Source organism: Aythya fuligula, chromosome Z (genome assembly GCF_009819795.1).
Source record: "Aythya fuligula isolate bAytFul2 chromosome Z, bAytFul2.pri, whole genome shotgun sequence".
NCBI lineage: Eukaryota > Metazoa > Chordata > Aves > Anseriformes > Anatidae > Aythya > Aythya fuligula.
Window position 1 is genome coordinate 68,255,204 of NC_045593.1, and position 14,628 is coordinate 68,269,831.

Consider the following 14,628-nt stretch of genomic DNA (forward strand, 5'->3'; position numbering starts at 1 on the left):
AGCTTCCTTATGTGTTTTTGCCAAAAACTTGTACCACACCCTTTGTTCTGATATTTAGGCAGGAAAAAAAAAAAAAAAAAAAAGATTTAGAGCTGTATCTGTGTATTAGGTTATTATTAGCAACACATCCCTACAAACAACTCATCCCAGGAAGGAATTAATTTAGATATTTAGATACAATATGAAAATATATATCTTATTTCTGATCTGAAATCAGAATCTTTCTTTTCTTTGTGAATTGGTTTAGCCCAGCTTTCCAGTTGGGAAGACAACCACAGGACTCATAAAAATGTGCTTTATCTTTAATTACATCTTAAAATGAATACCAAAATGCTAGTGAATCACACACTAAAATATACTGGAAATTGCTTTCCCAAGTCAATCATCTACATTTTTATGTAACCAGTCAGCAACTTTAGTTAGAAGCTGTCTCCTTTCCACATTTTCAACTTTTGCAAACTCCAGTAGTAGAGTAGCAGTCACTCTCTCATCTTCTTCCAATGTAGTATTATAGAAAACCTGCAACTGAATAAATAAACACATGAGGTTAGTCCATGTAATTGCACTTGAAACAAACAACCATGTATCTGACAGACCCTTTAGACATAGAATAGGGAACAACTGTAGAGAGTAGTGGACAAGGCAAGGGTACTGATTACAGTAGGTGCTCCTTGCACACAAGGAGTGTGCCTTTTTGCCATCCCTCTAAAGGTCTTTCCAGATGCAGCCAGCTTCACTACCACTGGTGTCTACAACTAGTTGGGGAGCAGAATCCTCTTGTCCTTTTCATCTACAATCACAGAGCAAGAAGTCTCTCCCATTGATCTAAAGAGCAGAAGACAAGTCAGGACTTAAGAATAGCAAAGAAATTTACACAGATGGGGGAGTGGGGTGGGGGGGGTGGGGGGAGGGAAGGGAGGAAGAGAGGAAGGGGGCGATGTACTATGAGAGAAATGAGGCAGCTGTCTACATCACAGATGACAACCTAACATGCCAGCAGCCTAACTTCTGTTAAGTTGCCTACAGACATTATGGAGAAGGTTATCTTCAGATTACCTTCAGACAGATTTTAAAGGTGAAAATGAGGCAACTTTGATGATATTTACTGGGACTCTATTCCAAACCTGAAAGTTAATGGAAAGGGTGACACTGGACTATTGTTTTTGTCATCACAGGTAGCTAACTTTTCCCTGAGGTACAAAAGACAAAAATCTTTTAGTTCATGCATGTTTAGGAGAGATTTCTTTTATTTTAGAAACTAACTGACTGAATTGTTCTTCTAATTAGCCATCAATTCTCAGTTACTTTCTGTATATATGCATGCATCAATCAATGGCTGAAAAAGCACATTATTCGTGAGAATCTGTCATTACAGAAAAAAATGTGCTTCTTGAACTGCAGTTCAGGGCTGAAACAGGTGTGCTGATCACATGCAGACAGCACAAAAATTGAACTCTTCAGGAAAAATAGAGAGTACCTTGGGAAAGAATCTAGGCAGATGGACTGGAGAGGAAAGAATGAGACAAAGAGAATGCAACAATGAGTGATGGTTATCCATTCATCACAGACACTAATATGTGGAGGCCTTATTGTGGGGAATAACCCAAAGAGAAGCTACAACCATATTCCACAGATTTCTACCCACCAACAGGTATCCCAAGCCCCATCTATCCCCTTTTTACAAACATAGATCAGCCCAGTGAGAATCGTGAGCTGCCACGCAAACAAAGGGAAAGAACTATTTCACACATGTTCAGGCTATCTGTTCAGCACATGGGCAGGCAACTTCATGTGTTGCAACCACACAGAGCCAGACAACATCCATCCCTGTGCAAAAGCTCATTTTAATGCCATGGTGAATAACTGACTGCATGCAAAGACTCAGAGCTGTGGGTGCATGTTGATACATTTATTTCTCATGAGGAGGTATTGTTTTTCTCAGCGTTTCAACACAACATTATACTATACATGCCCTGAATGTCTTTAAGAAAAGAGCTTTAAAAAGCTGTATTTGCATACTGATGATAAAGTTGAAACTAATTGCTTTTCTCATTTACCTCTTGGATCTGTACATCTGTATTGACAAATCTTCCCATGACTTTTAATACATCATGCAATAATTCCTTCCCATACCTGTAAAGTTGAGACAAAGGTCCTTCCATGAGCATGTTTGCAAAAACACTAAACTTCATCTCACTTGAAAATACTCCTACTATTTGTTTGTTATTTATCATGTTGAAAATACCAACTAAGCTAAAATTTGCAGTTGTATACTCCCTCCCCTCTTTTAAAGCAGTACCATTAAAGTTCAATTTAGACATTTGAACAAGATGAAACACACCAATTATCCTTCATTTTCATTTCCCTTTAAGATCTGGTATTTCTACTCTGGTAAGGTAGTTTTTTTGGCTTAAAAAAGATAACCTTTGTGAGCCCATGCAGACAAAACCATCTAGAAAGGCTGTGCAGCAACAATTCTAACAGCTTGGTGTTTCTGTTCATGTCTTGAGAATAGTGTATGAAGCTAACATCCACAGTGTTCTTTCTGTTTGAAAATGACATGTCAGTTTCTCAGCATATTTCTCAGCAGTATGGAACAGCTAAAGCTCTATAAGCTGGTATGACACCAACCTGCTACAACTTGCCTTTACTAGAGCTAGCAATATAGCTACACATTTCAGTGCTCCCAGATGGCTGGTCTTAGTTTTGTTGCCACAAATGAGTCCTGAGGGACTCCTGTGCCACCACAGATAGCAGGAATAGACGGATGTCACAGCTGTTTGTCTTTTAGAATTGCAAGGAGAGAGGGAGTCTTCTAGCAGGTATTAAAGGTATTTGTAGATAGCCCAAGCTCATGAGCAATTCACCTGCATCAAAGCAGGTAGACTGGAGATGGGTTAGGACTTAAGACAGTGATTAATAGTATTACTGGTCCATGAAGCCCTTGTAAACCTGTATGTTCCAATCCACCATCTCTAAAAAAAGAGAGGGGGCTGTCTTTAGAAAAGAGGTTACAATCTTACTTTTGCATTTTACACCCATGCTTATGAAATGATAGTGGGTAAACCCATTTCTATAGTACATGGGGGCATGCTTTTATTTATTTATTTATTTATATTTTTTTTTACGCTATGCATTTTTCTCCTGATTGTGGAACTGTCTGGTTGAATGTGTACCAAGAAATTTACCTTTTTATTTATGCAGTTGAAAAGATAACCTAGAAAGATTCTCCAGTTGCCCACAGGAAGCCTATATTGCCTCACACTATATTACAAGCAGCCTGAATAAAAACACGTACAAAAGTCAAGTCAATGATGGTTTCATCTGTGAAGTCCAATGCTATGTTCCTAGCACTGAGACTAATCCTGTTCCATCACTTTCCATCAGGTCTGTTCATTTTCAAAACTATTACTCATTTTCTTGGCTTTTAGTTTTCCACCACCACTTTTCTCCTTTTACTGCTCCTGAAATCATTTGTCTACAGGGCCAGTGTAAAGTGCGAGACGCTCCTGACCACACATAGAGCATGGGTCAGTGGGAACACTTGTATAATGTGTTTGCATAGCCAGTTTTTACAAAGGGACCTGTGAACAATCACATGATAGTCTAAACAGTGTTCTCCATGGGGACATCAAAAGGCTATCAGATTTACGGATCACTAGCTACCCAAAACATGCCTAGCTTTGTTCTCAGCCCTGTATGTGAAAGATATAACTCATGTCATCCTGTCAATCATGCAATTGCCACTAAGTCTTGATCCCATAAATAAAGTGCCCCAACTTGGGGTAGCTCTCACTGGCTGGTCAAGATGTCCAGTGTCATGATGGAGGACATGAGAGTTCAACAACTTTTCTAATTGTTGCCTATCAGCAGGTAAGAGTATTCATTAATGGTACTGTGCTTTGCTACACAGCAAGTGGCTTATCTCTTTTCTTTCTGCTTATGCTTATACTGCTCATATTCCTCTCAAGCTTAATTATATTGGTAGACAATGCATATAATTACAATAAAATCCATCAGACTCTGTCCATGGTCTCTTGGCATCCTAACATCCAGCATCCAAAGGACCTGTGACAGAGCCATCACTGTACTTTAGCCGTGCAGTCTTCTGTTTTTCCAAACCAGTAAAAGCACGAGGATATTCCTGTTTTGAAAGTTTGTTCTGTTCCATGTGAAATGCTGCCTGGATAGCAAGAAGCAGGGAACTATAGATTTCATAGCAGCTAGTCATACAGATACTAAGTCATACTTTCATTTATATCTTGCTTACTTGTTCCCTTTACCAGTTGTTACAAAGCACATTTTAAGCATACTCTGGGAGATGGATTTTTATCTTCTACTGTCTCAGAACTGGGAAAGCTTACCATTTAAGTAGGTAAGTAAGTGTCAGATTTTCTATAAATGTTTACACTTAAAAGCACTGAGACAGTCACAAACAGGCTCATTTTAAAGCATTCTATATCTGACGCTGAGTTCTTCTTTGACATTAAGACCTGATGATCTGAAAACCTTGGTCTGTGTACATAAGGAATTGTATCAATCATTACCAAAAAAAAGTCATCTCTGAAAGGAAAATCTGTACCTGGATTTTACAACTCAAACAGCAAGATGAAGAAAGGAGTAAAAAAGAAAAAGAAAAAGAAAAAGAAAAAGAAAAAGAAAAAGAAAAAGAAAAAGAAAAAGAAAAAGAAAAAGAAAAAGAAAAAGAAAAAGAAAAAGAAAAAGAAAAAGAAAAAGAAAGAGAAACTAAAGCTGGTTGCTTACCATACCTTTCATTTAAAAGGGGCCAATTTTCTGTAACAAAATCCCAGGCTATTCGGTGCCCAATGTCCTTAGTCACCACATATGAAATGATGATTGATGTACAGTTGGAAGAAAATAATGTATCACTGAGTCCATATTGCAAGTATCTGTTAGAAAAGAAGTTAATAACTATCAGTTGCTGTTCAACGGTCATAACCTGGAAATATGTACCAGTTCAGAACAATTCTTGTCTTCCCAAATACCAGAATGTGGACAGTTATATCAAACTTGAGCCACTCTGAGCCATGTATTCAGCTTGTGTTTTGTCCTTATGTTGGTAAAATTCCCTGGTCTTGCACACTGGCTGTCCATTTCTCAGTAAAATGAGGGTGTAGCACAACCAGTGTATATATTTGCTTTTGGTTTTTTTTTGTATATATTACAGAAAGAATACAGAGAGTGACTCCCACCAGACAACCCTGTGGAAGGAGAAACTGCTCCCAAGTTTCTGGAGAAATCTCCAAACAGACGGAGCCTAGGAAATGAGGTAGCAGTGACATACACTGTTGTGCAGACAGGACTGGCTGCAGTAATAAGGCATCTACGATACCCTCAGGCAGACTAAGCCATGACTTCAGAAATATTTAACTACCTGCCACTGACGTCAATGGTAGTGGGTGACAGAGCATCTTGGAAAAGTAAATAACTCTTCTTTTTATTGCATAAGAGCATTACTTTACAGTCTCCTGCTTTCAATGGGTTTTCATTGTTTAAAAAAGAAAAAAAAAAAAGTCTTTTCAAAGAGTATGGAAAACTACTGGTAGAGGAGATAAGCTGGGTTTCTCCCATTTGTATGCCACCAGTATGCTTAACAAAATGGAAAATCTGTAATGAGGACCAGGAAAAGCCCAGCTGAACATTCCTCAACCCAAAAGACATTCAGGGTGGCATTTAGAAATATAGATTGCTTTGTCAACTACTACAGCACAGGGAGAAAGGAGGTCATCGCAACTTCTTGAAATGGTGTCTTTCTGTTTAGAGCACAGCATATTTTACAGCTTGTCAAGGGACTACTGCTAGTCTGTGCCATTGACAAAGCCATCAAATGACAATTGGTTAGGTGGAAAATAGCATAGTTCCACTCAGATATGTCTTCCCTATTCATCTGGCTATCTTCTCAGCCATGTCTGTTCTGCCTTCTCAAATGACCACCATCACAGGGGCAGGTGGTTGGCAGCAGAAACACCTCTACCACTTTCAGAGCTTTAGCCCCACTGTATTATGCCAATACATGGATAATCATTCTTTAGGCCATCATCACTGGCAAACTTCTGTCCTGTGAGATATTCCTCAGGCAATGTGGACATGATATATTAGAGAACTCAGCTTCAACACCTTTTTATTGATTAAGTGAAAACATTTTACATGGATGTCACTGAAAGATAATAAATACAGTATTCCTAACTGGAAAATTAAATAAATTATTTCCCTGTGGCAGTCTACACTTCGAGTAGTGAACAGTGTACTAGCTAGTCTACTATAATTTTCATCATAGCGAAGGATAATTTGGCTTCCATGCAAAGGCTAAATAGGCTTTGAAACTTCAGCTTGAAAATAAAATTATCAGGGGAGAAGCATTATGGGAAAAATATAAAATCTTAAATGGTGGAGAAAAATGTCACTGCAAATTATAAATACTGTTTCTTACAGTGCAGAGAGCAAGGGCAGCAAAAGCAAACAAAAATGACAAGAAATAAACCAAAAGATATATACAATATATACAAAAGGTGCATACTGCATGCAATATTATGGAACATGTTGTCACAATCTGCTGTAGCACCTGAAGGCATACTTTTAGTTCAAAAGGAGATTTAAGTATATTGACACATCCATTGGTAGTGTTAGACATGGCACAATAGTTACCAGCTTGGGAAGTCCTTTTCTCATTCATTAATGGCATCTAGGATGTTATACCAGCAGAATGACCATTTGTGTATGCACTGTTTATCATATTTTCTCTGTAAGAAAACTCTTAAGATTCTGACACTGTTTTGTATTAGACACATGGCTCTGCAGCAGGCAAACCCCTGCCAGGTTCGTACGGTGCAGTATTTGTTTTTGTGTGATTTCTACCCACAAAGATTTGCTTTGATCAAGGTCACCTGTGAAGTAACCATGACTCTTTGGCACAGCTCATGGCAGAGAGGAGGATGTCTTTGTCTTCCTTTGTGGAGTCGGTATGGTTATACATTTCCCATGCAAAATTCCATTCTTTATCACTTCCCAGTGCAACACCATAGCAACTGACCGTTCTCCTAATTAGAAAGGGAATTCTGCAAAGCAAAATATGGTTAAAAGGTACTGTATTGTTATAAAGTCAAAACAAGCAATTGATAAATAACAAAAGAAAAAAAAAAGTTTATTTACAGTTAAAAGATGCACAATAAGAGAAATATAAATGAGCAATCTAAATAAAACTGTTAAATTTGATTGCTTTATCCATGATTTAAATATTAACAAAATGCAGTTTAAAGGAAAAACAAGAACTTTTCATTTTAAGCAATTGGGTCAAGTCAGTTTCTGTACAGACTGTGCCAATGCCACTACTGCACATCCTAGCTAGTGTATCGATCGCACCATTAAAGAGGCTACAGCTGCAAATAACTGGGGTTGTATAGTCTAGAGAAAAAGAAGGTTGAGAAGAGACCTCATCTCTCCCTACAGATGTCTGAAAGGAGGTTGCAGCGAGGAGGGCGTTGGTCTCTTTTCTAAGGTGTGATAGAACATGACGAAATGGCCTCAAGTTGCACTAGGGAAGGTTGAGATTACGTGTCAGGAAGAATTTCTTCACAGAAAGGGTTGTTGGAACAGGCTGCCAAGGGAGGTGGTGGAGTCTCCATCTCTGGAGTTATTCAAGAGACATGTGGATTTGGCGCTTAGGGAGATGATTTATTGATGGACTTCTTAGTATTAGATGATGGCTGGACTTGATGATCTTAAGGGTATTTTCCAGCTTAAATGATTATGTACTTCTATGACTCTGTAAGAATCAGCCCAGACAAGCCTTTTGAAAGTGTCTTCAGTGAGTGCATCCAGGAAGAAGAGCCATGGGCAGCACAAATGGAAACAGAAGGGACATTTCTCCATGCAACAAGCACCTTCCCATTACTCAGACTTCAGGGGACAATCCTCAACATGGCAATGCCGTTCATAAAATAAAATAAATGCAAGCATTTTGAGCATAACACTGCTCCTCAGGTGTAAAGGCTGAATAGAAAATTTCTCCTGTGGTAATGACATGTCACTAACACTACAACACGTCAACCCTTTCCAGTATTAGCAACATGTCTACTACTCTACTATTGCAAGCTATCTGAAAACACTTTAATGCTATTTTGAACTAATTCCCTGTAGCAGAATGTGTCTCACTGCTACAAACCAAGCTTTTAACCTCCCAATAGCATATTGTTAATCTGCACAGCATTAGATAAGACCAAGGTGGTAAGTAGAGCTATAAAACTATTTTCCATTACATCAGGAGTTAGACTTGGAAAAGAAAAGAAGTTTCTTGTCACACAAGCCATTCTTCAGGCACAAAACCAGAAACAGAAAATTCAAATTTATATATGATTTAAGAAAAAAAAATCCTCTGAATTTCACTAGGCAGTCATAGAGAAAACAGAGTCAATACCAGCATAAGCAGAGACAATGTTAGTCAGAGGAAAGGCTATATGACAGCAATATTCAGAGGAAAATGCACACACAAATAATTTATAAACTTTGTAGGGAGAGAGACGGGTGTTCTGGATGGTAGGCATCGCTTGCTGAGAAGTGAAAATGCAAGCTGCAGGGATTTTGATAGCCCTGCTGGGAGTGGGTGATTTTACTGGCATAACAGAAAGCATTGGAATGTTTTATCTGGATATGTGCTGGAGCATAGGGAATTTGCTGCTAACATTGATACTTGCTGGAACTGAGTGGTTACGTTAAGATAAGGGATGTTTTTGTGAGGAATTCTTCTGGATCTTATTTGAGTTGCAGGGTCTAGCAATTTTTTTAATAACCATTTCATAATCTTTCAGAAAGAAGCCACAGTAGGTTGATGTGTGATAACAGGGTATATGGTTAGCTAACCTATTATTTTCAAGATACTTCACGAAAAACTGCCTTGGCTAAAATACCACTATTCTGATATCTGCAGCTGCTGTATTAGTTTGAAGAATACATTGGTTATTGAGTGTAAAGCCATTGAGAGTGAACATAAAATAGATAAGCTTTTTATATCTTTCGGTTGCAGCTCTGATGTTGGCTATTCAAGGCAGGCTGTACAGGCAGCACGTTATGGGACACTGGTCTACTGGTTGGTGACAACTAAGGTGGCCCTGAAGTCACTTATGTTGTATAGTTCACAGAGGAAGCCCATTGTGGCACTAGGGAAATTTGGAGTTTGAGGTTATGCTTGCTGAGGGATGGGGTTTATTAATCTTGGCTTTTTTTTTTTTTTTTTTTCTGAGAATAGGTGTGTGGTTTGAGATTACTGGCCAGGATTTTCTCATTTGTACTTCTTGGGGAGGATGCAAAAAACTTCTGGAAAGAAGGTGCATTGATTGAAACCATTTTCCTGGAGCTTCTGCAGAGGTGACATTGTGGTTTCATAACCTTTGAGTGCAACAGCATTATACAACACCACAGAGAACACTACTTTACAACACTACTTTAGATAGGTCTACTTGAATCCTGTAAGCAAAAAAATGAGCTAAACTGAGAAACTGGATGGGAATCATGGCTCTTAGCCTGTTACCTACCTACTTAACCATATCCACACACACCCACCCACCCACCCACAAAAATGTACCATATCAAGTCCATTTAAGTTCTGCAAGGCCAGGAACCCTTTGGAAATGTTCAGCTGAAAGCTAATTGCCTTATGTGAAAAGGAGAAGCACTACTGACTTTTAGGACTTTTGCTCTCAGAATGGAGAACACACAAGCATAGCATAAAGTAACATAAAGGGACCTTTTCTGTGAAGTATGAGTCAAAAGTGTATTGTGCCCTCTTCCCCTACTATCCAGCATATGAAGAGCTTCCTCTTTAATTGAACAGGAACTGCAATCTGTCATTTGAAACCTATGAAGTTTCCTATCTCATATGATTTTTTCCTTGAAGCGCGATTTCTTTCACTTAATAAAATGCATAATTGCATTATTTCCCCACATTTTAACCATGTTAAGCTCAATGCTGTGAAGTCTCTTCGAACTTATCTCAGTTCTAAAAAAAAAAAAAAAAAGATATCTAAATTAATTTTCTCCATGTAATTCAAAACCAGATCAGCTAATATTTCTTAGACTTGTCAGCTCTTGAACTCAGATAAGGTATATAGAATTCCATCAGCAAAAAATAATTCTGAGTATTCTTAACAGGGGAAAATGGGTGACTATTTTGACAATAGTCTCAGAGCTCAGAATAGTATTCTTGCTATTGGTGTGGGATAGTACAAATATTCTTTCTGGAACATACCAGAATGTGTTTAGCCCATTTCAACTTTTTGCTTCATCTCCAAAGCACTTTTTTTTTTTTTTTAATGAGAATGGTCACTACATGCTAATAAAAAATACAAATACAAGTTCAGTTCAATTAGCCAGTCACACATATCAACAGAGGCAGGACTAACAACCAAAACATTAACCTTTTACCACTATAACAAATAAAAAGAAGAAATAAACTTTAAATATTCACTCACCAGTGCCAATACTATATGATTAATGCATAGAAAAAAAAATCAAAAGAAAAAGGAAGGAAAAGAAAATCAGAATTTCAATACATTGTAATATTTTTTAACAATGCAGTACTCTAATACAGAAAGTCTGATCCTGGTAGAGCCCAGACTCCATTCTCACAAAGCAGAAACCTAACCACTAAGCTCCAGTCTCAGCACAAGAGCTGACAGCCCCCTCCCAGTTCATGCAAATAGAGAACATGCAAAATGGTGTGATGGGTTCACCCATCAAATGATATGGACATGAACCCATATCATACAAACACAGCTTCACTCTCTACTACTTAGAGAAGCCTAGAAATTGAGTCAGTATATGTGATGCCCCCAAGGTTGTACTGTGGAAAAGGGATTGGACAGTATGGGATTTAAGCCCTAATCTATGCTTGATCTCTTATGTGGCTTAACAGACTATGGTCTGTAAATTGTATGCAAAAAGCAGTGTCCTGGTTTCAGTTAGCACAGAATTAATTTTCTTCCTAGTAGCTGGTGGAATGCTGTGTTTTGGCTTAGAATGAGAAGAGTGCTGATAACACCCCGATGCTTTAATTGTTGCAGAGCAGTGCTTATACTAAGCCAAGGACATCTCAGCCTTTGCTCTGTCCTGCCAACGGGCAGGCTGGGGGGTGCAGTAAGAGCTGGGAGGGGACAGACCCAGGACAGGTGACCCAAACTAGCCAAAGGGGTATTCCATACCATCTGACGTCATGCTAAACAATATATAGGGGTGGCTAGCCGGGGGGAGGGGGGCCGGACTGCTCGGGGTTAGGCTGGGCATCGGTCAGCGGGTGGTGAGCAATTGCATTGTGCATCACTTGTTTGTACATACTATTATTACTTTCGTATTATCACCATTGTATCATCATTATTATTATTGTTATTATTATTTTTGTTATTTTTTTTTTCCTGTCTTATTAAACTGTCTTTATCTCAACTCACGGGCTTCACTTTCCATTTCTCTCCCCCGTCCCAGAGAGGGAGGGGGGAGGGTGAGCGAACGGCTGCGTGGTGTTTAGCTGCCGGTCGGGTTAAACCACGACAAGCAGTAATTATGAAATCAATATAAAGTTGGGATTTGGGGAAGTGGTGAGGCTTTATGTTCATTTTCTTGTCTTGTGGTGATTTTCTGTTTGTTTTTTTCAAATTCTGTAGGTCTGTGGAGAACAAGCAGTGTATAGGAGCCTTTCTCATTCTGCCTGCCCCATGTAATAGCCCACTAACTTCCCACCTCACTTACACATGCACACCTCTAAGAGCACATTATTGTTCTTACTTGTACTGAGGGTTGTCCATCCACTTAGTATACAGTTCATATGACAGGTCCAAACAGTCTTGGAGGCCCAGCCAGCATGCTGTTGCAAAAAGTTTTTCCAAATACACTCTTGAAGAGAAGCCAAAACAGCAAGAATAAAAGATAGGTATTCCACATTTGGAGTACTCAGACTGTGCTTGACCACAATTATTGAACATTATGCTGTTAACCCAGGAGAACTTCTACTAAAGTTATTTGAAGTTTAATAAAAAAAAATAAAATAAAAATAAATTGCTAATAATGGATTCCTGACACCAGTAGTCACGGATATTAGTGAGGCTACCCATGTACTCTTATTTTTATTAGCTTTCTGTGTGCTTCATAGATCTGTTGCTCTAGTTGCACCTAGTCTCAATCATTCTGACAGTCAAGACTGTGGCTTTCAATTGCAATGCAAAAAGCAATATTTGAAGCTCTAGTGATTGATCTATAAATCACATCTGAAGTTCATTGCTACAGGAATTTCCCCAAATAGCAGCAGCATGTTACACCTGTTCTCCAATAAACAGGAGCTACCATTCAGATCATTAAGGTATCATTTTTATGCTCACTAAATATACTAAAAATATCCCAAGCAACCCTGATACTGCATTTTCATTAGAAGTATCATCATAAGTAACACACACATAAGGACACTTAAAATAACAATTCAGTTGCATTCAAATTAGACCATTTTTCTCTGTCTTCTATTTAAACTTATAAAAGTGAACTACAGTGTATCAGATCCAATCATGTCAGTCCAAACTTTTGAGAACAATGGAATACTTACTTTGCAAAATAGTCATGTTCCAAAGCATCAACATTTTGACGAATAAAACCTGCATAATAATGGTATATTGGCAACATTCTCTTTAAAAGGTATTTCTTTTAAAAGAAGGGAAAGAAAAATTATTTTCATGTAGATGCACATTTTTGTTATACTGTGTTTGTCTCTACTTACTCAGATTTATCCTAAAAATTTACCACTATTAGTTTCTTGACAATATAGCACATTAAAATGAAGTATGAATGATCTATATAAAATTCAACACACTTGTACTATTCAAAGTGGGAAGTTATTATTTCACATCACTAACACCTTTGATCTCAGTACAAAGAAGATAAATGCTTATTCTCAAAGAATAAGACAGAAAAAAAAAAAAGAAAAAAAGAAAAAAAAAAAGAGAAGTTCTCAAAAGAAAAGTATTCTTCTCACATATTTTAAACATGCCTATACTTTAAGTACTTAAGAGAATCACTGTTGTGGTATTACACTTAAAACAAATGTACAGTCAAATAGCAGTCAAATAAATAAATAAGAAAATACCATCTCATGTAACAAATATGGGAAAGAATCATCTCATTTAGTTTTCCAAGCCAGTTTGTATTTTCCATGTAGATTTTCCTGATCCTCAGTTTTACAAAAACAACACAAAACAAAACCCTAAGATCAAGGTTAATATTAAGAATGTAAACATATTTCTGTTTTATAGTAAGAATTATTCATAGTGTAGTGATGTTCATCATTTACTAGTATGTACAAATAAGAACCTCATATTTAAAGAAGAAGTTGGCAAAGTCATGCGAAGGGAATTATTAAAACTATGACCCATCATACTCGTTACTTTCATGAGAATTTATAAAGCACTCAATTTAGTCTGTTTTATTTAAAAGGGCTAGTATCTTTGCTCACAAAAAATGTGATACCTTTAGAAGTGGATATACTTCATAGTTTTTCAGAGTACTTTCCAAATTCTCGGGCACTAGATTTAACAATACCACATTCCATATGAAGAGTTCATCTTCTCTGGCAAGGTACTTTGTTAGTTCAAGTGCTGTTTCAATCTGAATATATCCAAACCTATTTGAAGATAAAAAACACTTATATTTCAGCATACTTATTCACATTAACTATCTATCATGAATATCTGTTTATTTATAAACTGATGATACAGGATGGGGAGTGAACTGGAGAAGACACTGGAAAATTAGAATAAATGTAAAACAGTGGATCATCATTTAGGAGCTTAACTTTCCAGCCATTTATTGCAGAGTACAATGCCACTATCCAAGTAATGGGGCGATCATGGCGGTAAGCACAGCCACATGCAGACTGAGTTGTGGGTGTGTCTGCAGGATTAGGTCTAAGCACATTTACAGCACATGTCATTCTCACTAGATTAAAAATGCAGGAAAAAAACACTGTTTCCACTTTTAATACATTTATCTTTTTACTGCTAGACAACAGATTTGCAATACAGGTTCTTTCATGGAATAAACATAATTATAAAAGTCAATCAGTTTAAATCACATGCACACTATCCCAGGGATTAGCGATTTGAGCATGGCATTTCTGTACTTTAGCATGAAGCTAGCATGGAAACCATTCTTTCCCACAGAAAATAAATAAAAAAATAAAATAAAATAAAATAAAATAAAATAAAATAAAATAAAATAAAATAAAATAAAATAAAATAAAATAAAAATAAAATAAAACAATTCAAGCCCCAATCCACCAGAACAGAAACACTTCTAGCATGCCTATACAGGACCATAGCTCAATACTTCACAGTTACTCTCCTTATTATGTGTCAGGCTTGAGCTCTCGTATGAGAAAGGACACTTTTACAAAAGGAATAAAGGTAATTTTGACTTCCTGCTCCCAGGTCCACCTCCATAGACTTCAAAGGGTGGCAGTGTGCTTTGGCCACGTCCTCCCTAGGTGACATCCTGCATCATAGGTGACTGAGGCTTTGGGCATTTCTGGTATGACTAAGACACAAGACTGTATGTCTTTGGCTCCCCACAGTACTGTTGAGC

At 37.6% G+C, this 14,628-nt stretch overlaps 1 protein-coding gene across 1 annotated transcript in view; it reads right to left on the minus strand.

The window, feature by feature from the left end:
- Positions 1 to 289: 289 nt before the first annotated feature.
- LVRN (laeverin) overlaps positions 290 to 14,628 on the minus strand; it is a 41,982-nt gene continuing 27,643 nt past the window's right edge. The window contains exons 14-20 of the mRNA XM_032206425.1: positions 13,516 to 13,669; positions 12,599 to 12,693; positions 11,791 to 11,898; positions 6,906 to 7,076; positions 4,770 to 4,910; positions 2,058 to 2,133; positions 290 to 525 (exon numbers count right to left, since the gene is read on the minus strand). Coding sequence (XP_032062316.1) covers positions 379 to 525; positions 2,058 to 2,133; positions 4,770 to 4,910; positions 6,906 to 7,076; positions 11,791 to 11,898; positions 12,599 to 12,693; positions 13,516 to 13,669 — 892 coding nt within the window. The 3' untranslated portion in view covers positions 290 to 378. The remainder of the gene's footprint in view (positions 526 to 2,057; positions 2,134 to 4,769; positions 4,911 to 6,905; positions 7,077 to 11,790; positions 11,899 to 12,598; positions 12,694 to 13,515; positions 13,670 to 14,628) is intronic.